This window comes from Nannobrachium achirus (assembly GCF_963921795.1).
Source record: "Nannobrachium achirus genome assembly, chromosome: 6".
Taxonomy (NCBI): domain Eukaryota; kingdom Metazoa; phylum Chordata; class Actinopteri; order Myctophiformes; family Myctophidae; genus Nannobrachium; species Nannobrachium achirus.
Genome location: NC_137815.1, coordinates 70,319,142 through 70,342,302, shown reverse-complemented (window position 1 = coordinate 70,342,302; position 23,161 = coordinate 70,319,142). Strand labels below are relative to the sequence as shown.

General features: G+C 43.7%; 1 protein-coding gene across 1 annotated transcript in view; it reads left to right on the top strand.

Annotated features, from left to right (window-relative positions):
* The window catches only part of LOC308287266 (dedicator of cytokinesis protein 3-like), a gene marked incomplete at both ends in the record, with an annotated part of 375,412 nt that overhangs the window by 207,923 nt on the left and 144,328 nt on the right, over positions 1–23,161 (top strand). The window contains 1 exon segment of the mRNA XM_080728382.1: positions 6,174–6,214. Coding sequence (XP_080584508.1) covers positions 6,174–6,214 — 41 coding nt within the window.

The window sequence follows — 23,161 nt, the reverse complement described above, 5'->3', positions numbered from 1 at the left end:
AAAGATTTGGAGGACCCCCTGCAGTAACTCTGAGGACCCCCTAGGGGTCCCAGACCCCCTGTTGAAGACCCCTGGACTATATAAAGACCTGCCAGTCACACAGACAGACAGACAGACAGACAGACAGACAGGGCTGTGTTGTGGTGGGAGCTGTGACCTCAGCTCTGGGCCAGCCGGCTGCCAATCAGAGGTGGGAAGAAGCACTCGCGTGTTGTACTTTAAAGTTATACCATGTAACTTTTTTTATAAAACAAATCTTAAAATTGTCCTAACTGTTAAATCGCTAAAGTTTTAGAACACCCACTCCGTTATTTTCAGCTTCTGAAGCCTTCTCTTTATATATTTTCTATGAGCCGTGAGGGGGGGAGAATTTCGCGGCAAAATTGCGTCATCATACACTACCGGCCAATCACAGCGAGGGTTATACACTGCCGGCCAATCACAGCGCATCTTGAAGTGGGGTCGCTATCACAATACGGCGGCCATATTTGTAGGCGCCTGTGTCGCTTGCCTTAACATAACAACAGCATTTACTCGGCGAAGGAGTCCGTTTCTCCGGAATGCCTGAACGCACAGGAACCAGGGACCCCTCTAAAGATAGATCTCGGCGAGGTGGAGGCAGACGCAGGGGTGGTCCGCGGCGAAAAACGTCCGAAAGACGCGGACGCGACCGCGGTTTGCTATAGAGCTACTGACCTCTAGGTGAGCAACTTACACAGTATAGCTTTAAGTAAAAGTAACAATACCAAAATGTAGAACACAGAGTAAGTAACCGTATTCAAAATGTACTTGACTTAAGTAAAAGTACTAAAGTATTGCCATCATAATATAATACAAGTACTAAAAGTAAACATACTCATTATGCACAATGTCCAGTGTTGTCCCTGTTACAAGTAAAAGTCCTGAATTCAAGATGTACTTGAGTAAAAGTACAAAAGTATTAGCATCAAAATGTACTTAAAGTACCAAAAGTAAAAGTACAAAATGTTTGAAAATAGCAAATCTACAAGCTCACAGCTTGTGAGCCTGTAGATCTGCTATTTTCAAATAGCCTAGGTGGTTAAGTGGTTAATGTAGGTTTTTATAATATAATGTATATCTGCAAAGGAAGTATAATAACAAACACATTCAGATAAATGTAGTGGAGTAAAAGTACAATATTTGGATCCGAGATGTAGTGGAGTAGTTGCCTGGCTCCAGCCCATAGACCCGCCAACTCTCTGAGCGGACCGGTTCTCTTGGTCTGGTGTTGTCATATGATGCTAAAGTTTCTCTGGTTTAGGCAGAACCAAGCCAATGAGAGTTGGAGCTTCGAAGGAGGGGGTGGGTCTAACTTTTGAAAATCAACAGAAACTGGAGAGTATTTTTTGCAGGTGGTTCAGTCCGAGTGTATCAAAGGGTGCGTTCGGAAATGTGCACCAGGTGTGTTAGATAATCACCCGCGTCACGGTTGACAAAGGAGCGCCGGGAGGGTTAGCAACTCACTCCACGGAGGTTAGGTTTAGGGTAAGGGTTAGAGTTGGGTGTCGAAAAAGATGACATGTAGTAACGCTCCCAGCACAAACCCGGTGCGCATTGCCGAACGCACCCTTTGATACACTCGGACTGTACACACAAGTCAAACACAACCCCTCCCACCAGATCTCTTGTGATTGGGAATTTCAAATTTCAAATCCCCTCCCCTTTGAAATCTCTTGTCAATGGGACAATGTCAGACTCAAGCTCAGCGCAGAGTCTGAAATCAGGCTAGTGGAGTAGAAGTAAAAGTACTGGAAATTGGAAGTAGGCCTACTCCAGTAAAGTAGAAATACCCAAAAAAAAATTACTTAAAGCTATACTGTGTAAGTTGCTCAACTTGTGGTCAGTAGCTCTATAGCAAACCTCGGTCGCGTCCGCGTCTTTCGGCCGTTTTTCGGTTCTCACACCCCCGCGTCTGCCTCCACCTCGCCGAGATCTATCTTTTGAGGGGTCCCTGGTTCCTGTGCGTTCAGCCATTCCGGAGATACACTCCTTCACCCAAGCTTCACCGTGCACCCGAGTATAGAAACACACGGGAGACTACAAATATGGCTGCCCTAGCGACCCCACTCCAAGATGCGCTGTGATTGGCCGGCAGTGTATAACCCTCGCTGTGATTGGCCGGTAGTATGATGACGTCATATTGCCGCGAAATTCTCCCCCCCCTCACGGCTCATAGAAAACATATAAAGAGAAGGCTTTTGAAGCTGAAAATAACGGAGTGGGGGTTCTAAAACTTTAGTGATTTAACAGTTAGGACCATTTTAAGATTTGTTTTATAAAAAAAGTTACATGGTATAACTTTAAGAACTGTAGTTAAGTAAATGTATTTAGTCACTTTCCACCACTGCTGTCAATGCCTTGTCTGACAGTGCAAATATGCCCCCCCACAAACAAGCACACTTTGTTCCTCTCGCCGCTCTCTGTTGGCAGCAGGTCTCATTGGATGTCAGATGTCACATCAGGCCTGTCAGACCAGTGGACAACCCGGACCTGAAGCCTGTCAAAATCACTTATCTTGAACCACTTTACCACCAAACCACAAGCGTTCTCACATTGTTCAAGCTCAACAGAGTAGCAAAGTCACTCGTTCATTCCCTGGTTCCCGGAAGTCATTTCTTCATGGAGATTAACATTGTGTCATCATAAAATCGTCTCATATAGGAATAGTGGTCCAAAGATAAACAAGCTGTCTCTGCGAAATTGTCTGGGACGACGGGGAGGTGGCTCTTTATACTGTAGTTTAAGATAATCAGTCACTCATATTTGATACAGTCGGTTTCTGGCGAAGATCTGACTAATTCGGCGGCAGCCGCAGTAGCATTAGTGTTTTCTCGCCGTCAGTTGATTCTTCATATCCATGTGAGGCAAACCATATGGCTGCAGTAAACTATAAGAACCGGCACATCTTGTCAGTACATCCTTCCTTCTGTTACGCCTGTAACGCCGTTTTTTGTTGACATTGTGATATCACGTGACATCACTTCATCAAAGATCCAGCCCTGGATAATATCCAGGGTTGGATCTTTGATGTCTCCATGTATGGATATCCAGTGAATGGGGCCCATCTTATTTATACATTCCTCTTAGAGCCGCATCCCACTTCCAAGCCCATTCACGCCCACTTCACATCGACTTCAACTCATAGGTAGTTGTCAGTCAGGTAGTTGTACTCTATCATTGGCCCCCCGTTGCCATGGTGACCGGTGATTGGCTCGTATTCCCAGCTATGGGACCGGCGGATCCAATTTCAACCGAGGGGGGCGTAGCCAGACACACACACACACACACACACACACACACACACACACACACACACACACACACACACACACACACACACACACACACAAAAATAGCTAATAGTTAGCTCACAACTTTCCACTTTTCTCTTTCACCTCAATCGCAGTAACATCCGTATACACCACGTCATCACATCACCAATACGTTTTATTTTTTATTTTTTTCAAAACTTTTTTTTTTACCAATTTTTTTTTTCTCAAACAAATTTTTTTTTTCTCAAAACATTTTTTTTTCTCAACAATTTTTTTTTCTCAAAAAACTTTTTTTCTCAAAAAACTTTTTTTTTTCTCAAAACTTTTTTTTTCTCAAATGTTTTTCTCGTCTCAAAAACTTTTTTTTTCTCAAAAAACTTTTTTTTTCTCAAAAAACTTTTTTTCTCAAAAAAATTTTTTTTCTCAAAAAAACATTTTTTTCTCAAAAAACATTTTTTTCTTAAAAAACATTTTTTTCTCAAAAGAAAACCATATTTGGCCATTACACACACCACACTGCCGCAAAAATAGTATTAAAAAAAATACATCAGATCGTGGCCACCCTGTACCTCAGGGGTTTGTTTTCGACGAATATCTACTCCTATAGACGCAACGCGACAATCTAGAGGGGAGGCCGGCGTAGCCAGCCGACCTTCTAGTTCTTTACAATATGGCTGCTGGAAATAGAGACGATTCTCCACAGCCTCCATATGACATGGCCAAAGATTGGTGCGGCAGGTTTTAAAAGCTGCTGCAGCATTTTTCTGTCTGCGTAGGTGAGAAATGATGAAGAAGGACTCGGAGGCCATATATCTTTCTGTCTATCATCAGTCAAGCACCTCAGCGGCCTTGCGGTTAGAGTGTCTGCCCCCCCAACACGGTATCTTGTACAGTAATATTGAATCTGCTTATGACTATCTACTGTGTAACCCATTTAGGGCCGAGAATTATTGAATGCTTTAACCAGTGAAAAATAGCAGATATACAAGCTCACAGCGCGGCACCGAGTGCCGCGCCGCGAGCTTGTAGATCTGCTATTTTTGAAAAAGTCGTGAAAATGTGTGAAAATCTTTTGAAAATCTTTGAATATATGTATTTTCAAAGCGAACGTTTGTAACTCAAATTTTGCTTCTGGGTGGTCTCTGGAACTAGATATTTTGAGATGGGGGTCCGTGGCCAAATACATTATCATTTTGGGGGTCCTTCACATGAAAAGGTTTGAGAACCACTGACATAGTAGTCTCTCAAGAACAGACTAGCTGAGCTCCAGTTAAGTTTCTTTGACGAATCTGGCCAGATTGCTGACATAGAAACATAGGTTTTTAAAAAAATCTCAGAAGGATTCAAAAGACACGAATAGAATCGGGTCAAAATTCTAATTTTCACGATTTTTCAAAAATAGCAGATCTACAAGCTCGCAGCGCGGCACCGAAGCGCGGCACTCGGTGCCGCGCTGTGAGCTTGTATATCTGCTATTTTTCAATAGTCAAAGCATAAAATAATGATACACAATGATGTGTACCCGTTCTAAATGGGGTAATGTATTCATGCTGCTATGGTGTGATTGCTCGGGGGTCTGAATGTAAATCATATCTGTATCTGTGCCATACAGTACATCCCTCCTCCCATCACCCCCCGGAGACCTTCAATATTCATACATTCCTTTTCTCTGTGTAATAATATATTCGGTATGTTTTCTATTATCTTACCTCGGTAACCCAGGGAAATTCTAAATTGAATATATAATTATTTTTTGGACACTTACTGTACTTCTAAGTACCAATTACCTGTATTACAACATTTGAAATGTATATCTCGACCGCCAGGTTGCAGTTACTATCAAAACCTCCACCGGATGTCCCTCTGTCTGTCTGTCCATCTGTCTGTCCGTCACGTCACATCACACGTTTGGCCCTATTCTTATCTCCGGCACCGTTGCCCCTATCCATGCCAAACTTTGCACACACACACTTCTTGGCTGGCAAACCACAACCCCTGCCCCTGATTTTTCACATGCCCCTCTTCTAGCGCCACCATGAGGTTGCATGCCACCTGACGGTCGCTTCTCTCCCGATTAGGGAGTCTTACTGCATTAGTGTTTTGTAATACAGTATTATAAATCTACAGAGACCTCTTGCTTGATAATCACGTCTTGTAAGATGTCACTTATTTTGATGCTCTCGTATTCAGAGTTTCACAAGGTGTCCAGTTCCACCCATAGCATCATTATGCCACTCCTGGTATGTTTTCTATATTTACAAATGCTGACGAGAGGCTGTTTTGTAAAAGAAAACGGGAACACAAGACAATTCTGTTTTGTAAATGGGAAGGTGTTTGTATATTAACCCATTTGTAGCCGATCCCGAGAATACAAATACTCGAGTACTCGGAGTGCCGATCCCGAGTATACTCGCGCTATATACTATACAGTAAAGCTGGCAATCTTACCCTACGGTCCGTTGGAAAGTCCTGGCACGATTGGACTCGCCGATTCATCATCACCGCGGATCCACGTGCACAAAATAGTAATCCCTTAACATGGTAGCCGACGGTCTATCTCATCTTTATTCATTTTCTCCAAAAAACACTTTTGAAGCCAAGGATGGCATTGGATTCTCGCTATAATAACACAAGCTGAAAGGTAACGATCCGCCATTACTGCAACCGCATGGGACGATGACCACTTCCGGTGAATGACGTCATGACGTCAAACAGGAAATGTTTGCGCAATCGACTTCTGGCCTTCAAAATAAGAGACTGGCCATGGACGGAGCAGGCGAAAGGCGCGCTGGACATTTAACCCGTTCATGTCTGGAGCACTAAATGGGTTAAGATCCATGTCGTCGTCTGGTAATCATGGGTGTTTGTTCTTTCTTCCAGGATGGTACAGAGGATTCTCAACCAGGAAACCCAACGTCAAGGTAAGCAACTCCATTCACCTGATCGAGAGTACCCATTTATCAACTCCATTCACCTGACCGATAGTACCCATTTATCAACTCCATTCACCTGATCGAGAGTACCCATTTATCAACTCCATTCACCTGACCGATAGTACCCATTTATCAACTCCATTCACCTGACCGATAGTACCCATTTATCAACTCCATTCACCTGACCGATAGTACCCATTTATCAACTCCATTCACCTGACCGAGAGTACCCATTTATCAACTCCATTCACCTGACCGATAGTACCCATTTATCAACTCCATTCACCTGACCGATAGTACCCATTTATCAACTCCATTCACCTGACCGATAGTACCCATTTATCAACTCCATTCACCTGACCGATAGTACCCATTTATCAACTCCATTCACCTGACCGATAGTACCCATTTATCAACTCCATTCACCTGACCGATAGTACCCATTTATCAACTCCATTCACCTGACCGATAGTAACCATTTATCAACTCCATTCACCTGACCGAGAGTACCCATTTATCAACTCCATACATTCACCTGACTGATAGTACCCATTTATCAACTCCATTCACTTGACCGATAGTACCCATTTATCAACTCCATTCACCTGACCGATAGTACCCATTTATCAACTCCATTCACCTGACCGAGAGTACCCATTTATCAACTCCATTCACCTGACTGATAGTACCCATTTATCAACTCCATTCACCTGACTGATAGTACCCATTTATCAACTCCATTCACCTGACCGAGAGTACCCATTTATCAACTCCATTCACCTGACTGATAGTACCCATTTATCAACTCCATTCACCTGACCGAGAGTACCCATTTATCAACTCCATTCACCTGACCGATAGTACCCATTTATCAACTCCATTCACCTGACCGATAGTACCCATTTATCAACTCCATTCACCTGACCGATAGTACCCATTTATCAACTCCATTCACCTGATATCAGCTTCATTTTTATCCCATTCATTTTGTCCCATTTCCAGTTTGCACGCTCGCACACACACGTCTACACAGGCAGTACCCAATAGTTGCATATTTTGTGCATTTTGTTAGGCCTATATGCTGAGTGGTTCTTTGATCATTTCTGTTGACACACACACGCACACACACACACACACACACACATGCACGCACGCACGCACGCACGCACGCACGCACGCACGCACGCACGCACGCACGCACACACGCACACACACACACACACACACACACACACACACACACACACATTGAAGGTTCTATTGAAGTTCATGTGGTTTTTACGGATAGCTGCTAAACGTGCCTAAATAACAGTACAATACATGTTTTATTACGTATAGTGTTAGAACATTACTGAGGCTACATCAAAGGTGGGCAGTTTTGCCGCTTATCAGAATGATAGATAAATGGTCTTTCCCTTTCTATTTCTCATGTGGCTTTTTTGTACCATTCTCATTTTTGTCGAACAACGTACTGTACTTCGATTGGCTTGGGCAATGCGATGAAGCTTGTGAATGTCTCTGTTTATTATAGTACATATGCTACAGCAACTGTCTAATTTGGTGCAAGCATATTGTATACTGTATTATGTAGTCTGCAAGGTAATATACATTACAGTATGAGTTAATAATGTGGATGGTCTTGTTTCGACATCACTTTCGTCTTTGTGCGATGTGAAACATTGCATAGTTGTCGTAAAAGGGGAAACAGTTGTTTATGCTAACGTTCTTGTTGTATTTAAAAAAAAATGAAATGTATGCGTCATAAGATGCTATGTTGATGCCAGGACTGTTCAACCTTGACAGAATATGTTTTAACTACTTAAAAAAGTTCCCTTTCAACTTGGACACAAAGAGCCTGCTTTGTTCCCTATGGAGACACAAAGAGCCCCCTCAAATGACTTGGGAATGCGACAAAAACAACAACAAAAAAGATCCATGAACTCAAGTCTCCATGGGGTGAGTAATCAATAGAAAAAAAAGTCATTTTTGGGAGTGAACTATCCATTTAGACCCCAGCATCCATATTGTAGGGAAAGTTGTTGCTGAAAAATAGACTCTGAACAAGCTCACAATGCGACGCATCGCGAGCATACGAAAAAAAAGAAAAAAAGAAAAAAAAAGACACAGGGACTCCGCTCAACCATATGGGGTTTAAATGGTTAATCAATTAGCGTACAAGCACTAGGGGGACATTCTTTATTTTTCACGCAGTTCCCCTTTAGGGAACACATCAAGAGGAGATACCATCATCACACACATGCACACATCAGAGAGAGATATACCATTATATCCTACTGCAGTGGTGTCAGTTCAGCAAAAGCTATAAGGTACGGCAACATGACTGGTGTCTTGCGCTAGCAAGACACCAGTCATGTTGCCATACCTTAGCAACAGGCATGATGAATTTATTTTAAGAAGTACATTTTATTATTTCCCCCGGTAGCTGCCATACCCTGCCATACCCAATTGACACCTCTGAGTACATCAAAAGAGGGTGAATTCACATGGTGAATGCGGTAGATAATCCTTGATTTACAGTATAGCTCTGAGAAACGCCCATCACCAGGCTCAGTCCAAACAGATTCTGTGCATAGAAACATGATTTCCTGATTAGAAACATGATTTTTAAGCCATTTAGGCCTGAACGCAAATCGGGGGGTCCCGACCCACAGGTTGAGAACCACAGATTGTAGATCTGCTACTTTGACCTACTCTGCTACTTTGACCTACTCCTCCCGCCAAACGGTGCCTCCCTGGCTTGTATAAATGGTAAATGGTAAATGGTGCATTTATATAGCGCTTTTATCCAAAACGCTTTACAGAGATTGTGCATTACATTCACCCTGCATTCACACACACATTCATACACCGGTGGCGGAGGAAACCATGCAAGGCACCAACCTGCTCATTCGAACAGGGAACCCTTCGGGAAACCTTCGTGCTCTAATAACGGTTTCTCTACCCCTGAGCTATGCCGCACGTGCAGCTTCCCTTCCCCCAACATGGGCCAAGTGTGTTCGTAGAGTCGCTCGACAAAGCCGGATGCACCGCGGCGGATTCGAACCCACAACCTTTGCGGTGGCGGACAGGCGCTTTACCGCAGCGCCTCCCCGAGTGCCTATATGTGGTTTTAATTGTCTTCCAATATCATGAAATTCACCTTGTGTGTAAGAAAAAACAGTGGTTGAACCAGAAAAGGTTGTGAACCACTGGTGTATTTAATGACCTTGCAAGATTTCAATTACAGTCAGGTATTGCGTGGTTGTTTCCTGACAGCCTTGACAACATCTCGTTTGTGTTTTATCACATGGGACTCCTAACATGCCCTTTGGGCCACAATTACAAGGCTTCTTCACCAGAGCATGTTTTGAGTGGCATACTGGTATTATTCTCTGTGTTGTTCTCTTTTCCTCACATTATACACATGCAGTCAAACTTGAGGATGTGTCAATATCTCGGTAATTGTCTTATATTTGACCCAGATTTAAGAATAGCTTATTTCACAAATTCACAACAGTGTTATTCATAAATATTGAATGTTTCTTTTGAGCTTAATGGCGTCTTTTAACTTTGAAGGCATCCTCATATGAGATGTACCACATCATCCAGTGCTGGGTTGTGTGTGGCTTCACACGTGTTTGTCTCCTTGTTTACGACACTCTCCTTTTCATATTTCATCCCATTAATGAGAAGGCTGTCATATTTAAGATGTGTTTGAACCTCGCAGCTCTTTATGTTATGACTCGGTTCAAAAGTGCATTTAAAACAAACGCAGAGAGGAGCATCCACGGTTATTCTATATGAACATAGACCCTGCATGTGGGTGGGGGGGGGGGAGTGGGACTGAGTTACAAGGGCCCAAGGTGGAGGGGCCTTAACTATTTTATACTTTAGCTGTTGAAAAATAGCAGATATACAAGCTCACAGCGCGGCACCGAGTGCCGCGTGCGAGCTTGTAGATCTGCTATTTTTGAAAAGTCGTGAAAATGTGTGCAAATTTTGCTCCTGGGGGGGTCCCTGGAACTAAATATTTTGAGATGGGGGTCCGTGGCCAAATACATTTAATTTTGGGGGTCCTTCACATGAAAAGGTTTGAGCACCACTGACATAAAAACATTGTTTTTCTTTTTTAAATATTGAAAGAATATTGAAATCTTCACAATTTTTCAAAAATAGCAGATCTACAAGCTCGCAGCTTGTATATCTGCTATTTTTCAATAGTTAAAGCACAAAATAATGCGTTTCCCAGTCTAAATGGGTTAAACCCCCTCCCCCTATGAAGAAAATTCATGGGGGGCCCGCAGTGAATCCTTGTACCCAGGGCCCAGAATTTGGTGTGACACCCCTGCCTTGCAGTGCACGCTAACAACATGGCTTGACGTAAACATGTTCTCTACTTCACAGCGTCTTGCGTGTTGGAAGTACCATGCCCTGTAGCGCGTGGTAAACATGAAGTACCATGCCCTGTAGCGCGTGGTAAACATGAAGTACCATGCCCTGTAGCGCGTGGTAAACATGAAGTACCATGCCCTGTAGCGCGTGGTAAACATGAAGTACCATGCCCTGTAGCGCGTGGTAAACATGAAGTACCATGCCCTGTAGCGCGTGGTAAACATGAAGTACCATGCCCTGTAGCGCGTGGTAAACATGAAGTACCATGCCCTGTAGCGCGTGGTAAACATGAAGTACCATGCCCTGTAGCGCGTGGTAAACATGAAGTACCATGCCCTGTAGCGCGTGGTAAACATCTGTGATGGTGAAATCACAACAACGACGTTAGGAATGGTCTTTTATCTCAACAATCAACTCACTCAAACTCAAAGCACTGAGGTGCTCCCTATACTGCTAGCCTACAGTAAATGGTATAAAATAAAACAACTAAATAAACAAGATGTATTTTTTTCTTTTGCTCAATGTTGACAAAATGGCCATAGACAGGAATAATGTACTGGTCGCTCCCTCAGTGAGAATCGAACCCGGGCCGTCGGATTACCAGTCCCCGTCGCTACTGACTCGGTAACGGAACACGACGCGGCGGTGAAAAATACTATGCGTACACCTAAACCTAACCCTGACCCTAACCCAAACCCTAACCACTTTTACTGAGGTTAACCTCAGTAAAACTAGGCCTAACCCTAACCCAAACCCTAACCTTAACCTCAGTAAAACTATGGCTAAACCTAATGCTAAAAGAAATATTGGTGCGGCGCCTCCATCTCAGTAGCGTCCTCAGTAAGAACGCATGGCTAGAATTCCCAACCATGTAGTCTCGAATCCCAGCGTGACTTCTTTTTTTCCCCTCGTGTTTTGGCGCATGCGCATTGCAATGACAAGACCAAGGCTGATATCGGGTCTTCCCAGCTCCTGGGAGCTGGTAGTCAGACTCCTGAGCCTTGGCTAAGGCATGACAGTATTGATAACAGTCTATCACAAGGATATGATAACGCATGTATCAGGTGGATTGGCTCACTCACTCACATGGCTCTGTGTCGCGTCAGAATGGCACTGATTGCCTGTGGCATAAACAGACGTGTTTAACCAAGCGGTGTATGTGTGTGTGTATGGGGATCGTACCTATGTTCCCCAGGTTCTATGTTCCCTACGTACCCCCCAAAAAAGGTCCTATGTTCCCCAGATTCTATGTTCCCCACTTACCCCGCTCAACTAAAAAAAGGTTCCATGTTCCCTGCTCATCCAAAAATGCAGGACACATAACCCTAAACACACAACGGAACATAATGGGGAGAAATTACGAATACTAGTGGGTCAGGGGGGAACTAGGGACATCTGGGCACCACATTTGTGTTATGACATTTGGACGAGTGGGCACCTGGAAAAGTCGGCACTTAGGGGTGGAGACATCTGGGCACTATAGGGGCAACTGGATGAGTGGGCACCTAAATCAGGATTGCCCACATGTTCTTAGTGCCCAGATGTCCCACCATTTCCTGCATTTGAGTTGTAACATATATCTTTTTTGGGGGGTGGGAACATATCCTTTTTTTGGTTGAGCGGGGAACATAGAACTTTTTTTGGTGGAGGGTGGGTGGTGAACATAGAACCTTTTTTAGGGTGAAGTGGGGAACATAGAACCTTTTTTGGGGTGAAGTGGGGAACATAGAACCTTTTTTGGGGTGAAGTGGGGAACATAGAACCTTGGGAACATAGGGAGCACCCCTGTGTGGGAGTGTGTGTGTGCGTGTGTGCGTGCGTGTTCGTGCGTGCGTGCGTGCGTGTTCGTGCGTGCGTGCGAGCGTGCGTACGTGCGTGCGTGTTTGTGCGTGCGTGTTGGTGGAAGTTGCTGCCGACCTGATGGTCGCTTCTCGGCCTTACGCCGTGTTACTTGTAGTAGTTGTTGTTGTTGTAGTCTTCCTCAGCTAAACCGTCCGGGCGCAAGGTGTATTTTGTATCTTTATTACATGTATTTATCTAAATTTGCATCTCCCCATGCCTACCTGTAGGCTTATCTGTCCAAATTTCACACCTATACCGTGGTTTGAGACGGCACCCAAATGTTGAGCAACAGAGCTAACCAGGCACTGTGCTAAAATAAGTGCAACAGTACGTGTATGCAAGGGTGTCACACCAAATTCTGGGCCCTGGGTACAAGGATTCACTGTGGGGCCCCCATGAATGTTCTTCATAGGGGGATGGGGTTTAACCCATTTAGACTGGGAACGTATTATTACGCATTATTTTGTGCTTTAACTATTGAAAAATAGCAGATATACAAGCTCACAGCGTGAGCAAGGTATTTTTTTTAAAACCTATGTTTCTATGTCAGTGGTGGTCAAACTTTTTCATGTGAAGGACCCCCAAAAGGATAGGTACATATATTTGGCCACGGACCACCAGAAGCAAAATATTTAGTTCCAGGGACCCCCCAGAAGCAATAATTTGAGTTACAAACGTTCGCTCTAAAAATACATATATATTCAAAGATTTGCACACATTTTCATGACTTTTTCAAAAATAGCAGGGATCTTCAACATTTTCAGGCCAAGGACCCCTTAGTCGAGAGAGAGATGAAGCAGGGACCCCCACAACCTTTTCATAGATTCCATATAGTTTTCATCGTGACAGCACAATCGTCAGTGTATTTTGGATTCATGTCAATTTGTGTTTTGAGATATTTAACCACTTGTGAGCTTGTAGATCTGCTATTTTTGGCTACAGTTCTCAGAATATGGACACTAGGGTTCCAGTTGTTAATATAAAAAGGATTGGAAGATTTGTAGGACCCCCTGAAGTAACTCTGAGGACCCCCTAGGGGTCCCGGACGCCCTGTTGAAGACACCTGAGCTAAAGAATAAAATAATTAAGGCCCCTTCACCTTGGGCCCTATAGTAACTCAGTCCCACTTTTCCTCCCCATTGTGACGCCCCCGCGCGTATGCATAGCGTATGACAGCAGCTTGCCTGTATGTATACTGTATATATAGCACACACTGACAACTTGATTTGCTTTTTTAACCCATTTAGGCCTAGAATTATTGAATACTTTAGCTATTGAAAAATAGCAGATCTACAAGCTCACAGCGCGGCACCAAGTGCCGCGCTGCGAGCTTGTAGATCTGCTATTTTTGAAAAAAGTCGTGAAAATGTGTGCAAATCTTTGAATATATGCATTTTTAAAGCGAACGTTTGAAACTCAAATTTTGCTTCTGGGGGGTCCCTGGAACTAGATATTTTGAGATGTGGGTCTGTGGCCAAATAAATATCAGTTTGGGGATCCTACACATGAAAAAGGTTTGAGAACCACTGACATAGTAGTCTCTCAAGAACAGACTAACTGAGCTCCAGTTAAAGCCATACTGTGTAAGATGCCCAACTAGTGGTCATTAGCCCTATAGCAAACCGCGGTCGCGTCCGCGTCTTTCGGACGTTTTTCGTACCTTCAGACCCCCGCGTCTGCCTCCACCTCGCTGAGATCTATCTTTTAAGGGGTCCCTTGTTCCTGTGCGTTCAGTAATTCCAGAGATACGGACTCCTTCACCCTGCCTGGTAGGCGAAATTACCTAGAGAAGGGATGGTACAAACGGGCGACAACAAATATGGCTGCCATAGCGACCCCACTTCAAGATGCGCTGTGATTGGCCGGCAGTTGTATAACCCTCGCTGTGATTGGCCGGTAGTGTGATGACGCAATTTTGGCGCGAGATCCGGTCCACGGCAAGGATCTCAGTTTTCTCAGTTTCTCCTAACTATTAAATCACAAAAGTTTTAGAAGATCCGCGCCGTGAATTTCAGCCTGTAAAGCCTTCTCTATATGTAAACTGAGATCCTTGCCGTGGACCGGATCTCGCGCCAAAATTGCGTCATCACACTACCGGCCAATCACAGCGAGGGTTATACAACTGCCGGCCAATCACAGCGCATCTTGAAGTGGGGTCGCTATGGCAGCCATATTTGTTGTCGCCCGTTTGTACCATCCCTTCTCTAGGTAATTTCGCCTACCAGGCAGGGTGAAGGAGTCCGTATCTCTGGAATTACTGAACGCACAGGAACAAGGGACCCCTTAAAAGATAGATCTCAGCGAGGTGGAGGCAGACGCGGGGGTCTGAAGGTACGAAAAACGGACGAAAGACGCGGACGCGACCGCGGTTTGCTATAGGGCTAATGACCACTAGTTGGGCAACTTACACAGTATGGCTTTAAGTGAAAAGGACCTTTTCTTTGACGATGGCTGGCCAGATTGCTGACATAGAAACATAGGTTTTTCAAAAAATCTATCCACAACTTTCCAACATCCCATCGTGCATTGCGCAGAAGTTGTACGGAGCTTCCGGCGCCGCAGCCAAGTGTGATCTACAAGCTCACAACGGTTGCATCTGCGACGCGACGTGAGCTTGTATGTGTCCTGTTAACCGGAAGTGTGGTGCAAAAGATTCTCCAGTAAATTCCCGCGGAAAGAGGTGGATAGAATCGGGTCAAAATTCTAATTTTCACGATTTTTCAAAAATAGCAGATCTACAAGCTCGCAGCGCGGCACTTGGTGCCGAGCTGTGAGCTTGTAGATCTGAGCGCGGCACTTGGTGCCGCGCTGTGAGCTTGTAGATCTGCTATTTTTCAATAGTTAAAGCATAAAATAATAATACACAATACTGTGTACCCGTTTTGACAGGGTTAAGAACCATGTCTGGATAACAAGCTAACAGGCTTCTGGGTTTCTATCCTTTTCAAAAAAAGAAAGAAAGAAAGAGAGAGAGAGAGAGAGGCAAACCCTGAAAGGAACAAAAATCCTCTTTTAGGGTGTTCTGTTCCGTCCTATTCTGTGCCCATGTGGTCCGTGTTCCTTTCTGCTCCGTTCAAGGCTGATCCGTTCCATTCTGTGGCGTCTCTCTAAGGAGCTTTACGCTCTACTGTAGCTCAGCTGCTATTATTATCTGAACAGCAGCTCCTCTACAATGGCTTTTGTTTTGTACATTCTCAGTCGTTGAACTGCATTGCGGTTATGGTAGGAAAGCAATTACCATAACTAGAATGGCTAACTAATGTACATGGCAGTGATTATCTCTGAAGTGAAGGCTGTTTTATTTTGTGTGTGTGTTTTTGTTTTCCTGCAGCCACACAGCTTGTATAATCCACTGTTTGGCTTGTCTTTCCCTTTGTTTGTCTTTCTGTCTGTCCGTCCTAACCTTGCGTCACCACCCAGCCAGCACAGCGACATAACGCCGGTGCCTACTCTCCCTCTTTAACAATGTAGGCGCTATGTAGCGTCATGGGCGGACTTTATGGGGGTGCACTGCACCCCCCAGGCATTTCTGAGCATTTGGGGGAAAAAAAGTAAGTCTCTAGCCCATTCCTGTCAAGAGTTATGATTTTTTAAAGAATTAACCAACTAATAGTCACTGGTTTCTCCCCATCACACAGAGACCAGCTGGCGACAATAAGTTGATTGATTGGAATGTTAAGTGATCAGAGCCTCTCTCTCTCTGAAGAAAGCATTGCTAAGAATGGGGGTTGTCAGACTATGGATATACCTGAACATACCTCAATATCCGAACTGTACACAAAGATTACACATATTAGGCTTGAAAAATAATTAAAAGGGGGTTTAAAATGTAAAAATGTGTCCCAATTTGGCTGGGAGCCAGTCATTGGATTTTTATTCATTTTCATTTTTTCATTTCATTTGAAAGCTGGGGATCATAGCTACAAAATGATATATTGGTTGTGGAGATTGACCCAACAGTTTTGAAGATATGGCTTATAGAATGATGCCATGCTGAAATACTACTTTTGAGATATTCAAGTTCTAAATAAATTTCTAACCTGCAAATGACCTGACGATCTCTCACATTAATTAAAAAAAGTCTTATTTACATGCAGAGTTAAGCTCTGGCGTTTAAGTGAAATGTAGCCTGAAATTTATGAAATGCTTTAGTGGCTTTATCACATTTTAGTGAAAAAAAAGGGTATTTTCAGTCCCTGTCTAAAGCTGTATTTTCCGAGATGACTGGCTCTCAGTGAGATTGGGACACAAATATCTATTTTTTTAAGTTATTATTCACTGATATTACCTTATTGTTCATTACTTAAAATAAATTAAATTTCAATAATTATTGTCCTGCATCAAAAAAAATGTTTTGTAGCCATTTAGAAATGATAGCTGAGATTATCAAATGGTTTATTCTTATTGGCATTTCTTGTAAGCTGCAACTATGTTACCAATAATGAAAGTAGCTATTTTACTTAATAATGAACACAATTTGTAAAATGACACTGCTCTAACCACACATAATTGTACTTGTGTTTTATTTGGTACACTAGTGGTCTGGTGGACACAATGAATAACAGTAGTTGGACAGTGTGATAAGTTAGTGTAGAGGGGTTCCAATACATCCAAGCCTGCCCCCCCTAGGGCAAATGGCAAAGTCCGCCTATGTGTAGCGTCGGGAGCGTTTGGTCATTGGGAAGATGCATTTGTGATGTTGCTGCGTGAGCGAGGAGCTAAATTGGCAAGCGACATCACAAATGGATCTTCCCAATGAGCAAACCAAACCCTCCCGATGCTACCTGTACATAGTGCCTACTTTATTACAGAGGTCGCAAATGCATCGCTGTGTTGTTAGGGCAGGCTTTCTGGGGGAAAGCCTGGTCTTCGTTTACTAAACAGGTTGTTTGATCCGGTCCAGACGAGATGGCGTCCTACGTCATTTTGTAGTCAAAACGGACTACACTTTGGCAGGAAACACCAAACCGGAAACAGTTTTAACCTAAAACAACAACTACTTGCGCCTGCACTAACCAGGCTACGCATGCACTAACCAGGCTACGCATGCACTAACCAGGCTACGCATGCACTAACCAGGCTACGCATGCACTAACCAGGCTACGCATGCACTAACCAGGCTACGCATGCACTAACCAGGCTACGCATGCGCTAACCAGGCTACGCATGCTAACTGGGTTACAACTGATTCCGGTTTGGTGTTTCTGGCCAAAGTGTAGTCCGTTTTGACTACAGAATGACGTAGGACGCCATCCGCTCCCGACTGGATCAAAAGCCTGAAATTGGAAGCGAACCCAGGCTAGTCCGTCCAACATTTCCAAGTGCACAACAGAGAGCTACTTTACCACAAATGATGTGCTTGTTTTTGGTTAGTATATTTAAGCAATATTACACGAGAGGGTGTGCATTAACACGGTGCCTTGCCGCAGGAACGAGCCGACAGGCGAGTTCCGTAGGCAGGGCTGAAGTGCCAGATAACCGTGATAATGCAGACCCTCAAGTGTAATATTGCGATTATACAACTGTTGCCCTTAAAAAAAAAACACGTCAACTTCATTTCATTGTAATTAAGATATTCGATAGGAATTTGCAACTTTTTTTAAGCCACATTTAGCTACTATGTCCCTGAACGTCACATGAAAAACGCTAGCCTAGACGCCTAGCATAGTGTGGGGAGAGAGGAGCGCTTGCTGTCTTTCGTGACCAACGCAGCTGATTTCTTTACTTGTTGAGAGACAGTGCAGTAGTGCTCGTTATATGCACGGTTGGAGAGCCTGTTTTCCATTGAGAACCTGTTGTATAATAGTCTTAAATACATGTTTACAAATCGCTGCATATCTCCAAACCCATTTGGTCATGGGAATGTACAACATTTGAAGTGAGAAGTGAAATGGTAATGTGAGAAACTCATAGGAGAAACGAGGGAAAAAGTAAAGATTTCAATTGAATAAATAACGTTGTTGAGTCACGGAGTAGAGTTGGCATCAGTGTGTGGGTGGTGTTCTCTCCTGTAGGTTACAGCCCGGGCAATGAAATGCATGCCAGCAGAGCAGACAGAATAAACCCATTTAGGCCTAGAATTATTGAATGCTTTAACCAGTGAAAAATAGCAGATATACAAGCTCACAGCGCGGCACCGAGTGCCGCGCTGCGAGCTTGTAGATCTGCTATTTTTGAAAAAGTCGTGAAAATGTGTGCAAATCTTTGAATACCGGTATATGTATTTTCAAAGCGAACATTTGTAACTCAAATTTTGCTTCTGGGTGGTCCCTGGAACTAAATGTTTTGAAATGGGGGTCCTTCACATGAAAAGGTTTGAGAACCACTGACATAGTAGTCGCTCAAGAACAGACTAACTGAGCTCCAGTTAAGTGGAAAAGGACCTTTTCTTTGACGATGGCCGGCCAGATTGCTGACATAAAAACATAGGTTTTTCTCCAAAAATCTTAGAAGGATTCAAAAGACACTTATAGAATCGGGTCAAAATTCTAATTTTCAAGATTTTTCAAAAATAGCAGATCTACAAGCTCGTGAGCTTGTATATCTGCTATTTTTTTATATTCAAAGCATAAATTATTGCGTCATAATGTGTTCAGGCCTAAACGGGATAAACACTGACAAGTTGAAGACTGCGCTGAAACTGTTTCTTTGCTTGGTGCGTGCGACGTGCGTGTGTGTGTGTGCGTGTGAAAATTGCAATTAGGACTGCCAACATTTTACACTTCAATATAAATATTTAGAAGGATATCTCTATCTGATAGTGACATCAAAGAAGAGGAGCCGCACACTGTCAAGAATTGATATTTGTAATATATAGCTAGAAAGATGCAGTCTGGGAAATTCCAAGTGTGGTTGCGGTGCCCGGAGTCACGAGGAATCCGCTGGGAAATTAATTCCGTCTTACCGTTTATATTATCAGCCTTACAACCCGGGTAACATCACTCAGAACGTTTACAAAACAGGGAAAATCTGGACGGTCCGACGTTCCATTGGTCCGACTTTAGGCCGCTTAGGTTTAGGGTTTGGGTTAGGCATAGTTTTACTGAGGTTAGGTTAGGGTTAAGGTTATGGTTATGTATCGTCGGACTAATGGGACGTCCGAACAATGGGATGTCGGAACAATGGGACGTCAGCTTTCACATCAATGTAAATATGCCTGAGTTGGCCATAAGCTCGTTTTCATCTGTAGTCCCTGAGCAGGCTGTAAAGAGTTGAGATATGACCATCCATACAACAATCTACTGTACTACGTACAGTACAATACAATACAACACAATACAGTAAAAGCAGTAATAGTAAGTAGTAAAAAGTAAAGGGGAGAAAACCGTAAATTATGACACCAGTCAGAAAGGTCCTTCAACTGTCGGGCTGCAAATACGGCCAGAGTCACTGAAAGACCACTCTGATGGAACGCGGACATTATTTGTTGGCCGGCGGATATCACCGCGTCCTCCGACGTCTCAAAATGACGCAGAGGGGTACATGACTCCTGCTGCTGTCTGCTTTGAGTAAATGAGGAGGGACATGACTCCCCCTGCTGTCTACTTTGAGTAAATGAGGAAGTGATCCGAGGTGGAAAACGACTGATAAATCATAGTGATTTTATCATTATAATGGATAAGCCTAAACAAACCAGTTCACATGAACAATACTGATGTAAAATAAGATATCTGAACGGCTACATTTATTTATACAATTAAAATATCATGAGCCAGCACAGTTATAGGGGGGTTTGCCCAGACTTCTTTTTCTTCCGATCACCAAAAGAAGTCTGGGTTTCCGAGGCTACTGAAAGACCCGCTCGGAAGCACAGCTTGAGACAGAAATGCTCAAAATATCTTCTGGCAAACAAACTCTCAAAGTCTTTTGTTCATGTGCTTTCCACCAATTAACAGGATCCTCCCCGGCACTGAGTTCTGGCATTTTAGCTGTAGCTGGAAAATTGTTGTTTATTTCTTTTGGGGTACAGCATTCTGTCTGCATTCTGTCTCCTTGCTCATCCCTTTCCCTATCCTGAATAGCCTAGTAGTAAGCCCTGCCAAGCCAAGAGGCCCATCTCCTGTTTCTGTAACGTGAGGCAGTGAGGACAGCGACCGCGGTTTTCCCGGTGAACCTGAGCGTAGCGGTGGGGGCCGATGGGCAAGGAGGGTCGCAAGCTTATGAGAAACAACTAAATAAGACCTTAAAACCTGGCGAAAACAGCATTAGCGCAAGATGACGATAAAGGAAATCATTAAATGAAAAACATTCAATTAACTTCTGAAAATCCTACTAAGCCTTAAAACCTGGCGAAAACAGTTGCGTGCATTACTGGAAGATTAGATGAGGATAAAGGAAATCATTAAATGGAAAACATTAAATTAACTTCTGACAATGCTTCTAATCTAAGCCTACACTAACCTACTATAAAACTAGTAGAACCGTGATCTTGCCACACGTGACTAATTGTGGTTGTAAACAATAACACAGACAATATAAATCCTTATTAGTCTAGTATAGTGGGAAGAAGGGGTTGTCAATCATCTTGGCCCCAAATAACTTTTAAATATCTTACAATTGGCGACGAGTCTCTTACGAAATTGGCAAGAGTTCCTCTCAATACATAAAGCTATATAACCTCTCCATCATCTGCAATAGTCAATGGCAGGGGTCTTCAACAGGGGGTCCGCGACCCCTAGGGGGTCCGCGGAGGTACTGCAGGGGTCCGTGAAATTATTGCTTGATAAAAAAAAAACATTTGTTAAAAAATAAATCATGATTCTATCCATTTTGAATAGCTTGAATACATGATTACTATGCAATTGACAGATTGTTGATATTATTGACATTTGTTCTCAGTTAAGTAAGTAGTATGTTTAGAAATGGTAGTGGTACGGCCCACCCTGCTCGCTGTAACTTGTACTTGTTTAAAATAAAAAATATGCCGTAGCCCCGACCCCCCCACCCTACGAGGTGGTAGGGGGTCCCTGCTCCATCTCCCCATCCGTTTGGGGGTCCCCTGCCCGAAAACGTTGAATACCCCTGGTCAATGGTGTGTGTTCCCCACACTCCCGCGCCCCCACCGTTGCACTCAGGTTCGCCGGGAAAACCACGGTCGCGTGAGGACATGACGTTAGTATGTATGCAGGGACTTACCCCCAATCCAACCCTTGATGCTGAGTGCCAAGCAGGGAGCCACTGGCTCCCATCTTTCTTTGGTATGACCTGGCCAGGGATCGAACCCCAACCTCCCAGTCCCAGGGCAGGCACTCTAACCACAAGGCCACTTAGCTGGTATTGAATACAGCGTGCATCATCGGAAAGGTTCTAATTTCAAACATGGTTTGATTGATTGATTGATTGATTGAAGACTTTATTAGAAGTTTGCATAGGAAAGTATACATCCAAAAAAGCCTATGGCTTGTTTCAGTTGAGATCCTTTTTTTTTTTTACTATTTTTTAACTCATATCTATACTATAATTTTGCGAATGTCTGTCTGAGTGAGTGAGTGTCTGTCTGTATGAAACAGCGTTTCTCCTCGGTGGCTGGAGCAATTGATCTGAAATCGCATCACCATCAGCATATGAACACACCTGACATAACTGTGAAGCCCGTTTGTCACTTTCACAAATCGTATGCTGTATATTAGCATTTTTATGGTGTATCTATATCTATTTAGCCTACAGTACCTTTTGTGACCACACATGTTAAGGGAGGGGCGCTGTTGTTCAGGCCATGCACAATCACACACAAACCCACACACACACACACACACACACACGGGGGGGGGGGGGGGGGGGGGGGGGGGGGGGGCCCCTGTTACAGATGTTGTCCAAAAATCATGCAGATCGGTACACAGTATCTCTGTAGCCGTTAAATGGAACGGGTATTTCTTACATTGATGCTCCTACATATTAGCATGCAAGCACCAGTTAAAGTTACTTTCCATCCCTCATATACTGTGTGCACAGTGCACATCCCATAACCCACACACTGCACATCATTTCGGAGCTCATATCTTTGAACGGGTAAGGGCTAGTAACATTGAATGACAGACAGATAGAACACAGTACTATGCAGACGATATCATCAGAAAAACAGTCACACAATGCAAAATAAATGGTATTTACAATAGAAAGGTTAGGGGGAGGTAGGGATAGCTTTGTTTTCATTTACAGGTTCAAGTAGCAGCCACTTCTAAGTGGCTTTTCAGTGCCGTTTTAAAGGAAGGTAGGGATTTACGCCTTTAAGGCCTTCGGTAGGGCGCTCTACATTTTAGCCACATAGCAGGAGAACACATTTTACCTTTTTTTTTTTGCCAATTCTGGGTTGGACATGAGCTGTGGAGCTAGCTGCCTCTGGTGTTGTAACTGTGTAGGGTTTCCATTCTGGCTGTCCGTTTAGCCTCGCGTAGCCAGGCTTACTCATCTCCGAAGAGAAAAGCCTGGTGACAATAGAAGGCAGAAAGCATTCAACTTCCGCCGTAGGAATTTCACCGGAAGCTGTATTTTTTTCACGGTGCGGTGTTCCTGCAAACGTATTCCCTGCACGAAATTAACTCTGGTCTACGTCTCCTGCTCCGTCGGTTACGCTCGCAATAAACAATATACAAACAAAAACATTGATTCAAGCAATGTTACACCTATTAAGAGTGAGTTAAGAGCTACAATCTATTTTAGTTTTTTCGCTGGGGAATGTAAACAGACCCGCACCGCATGACG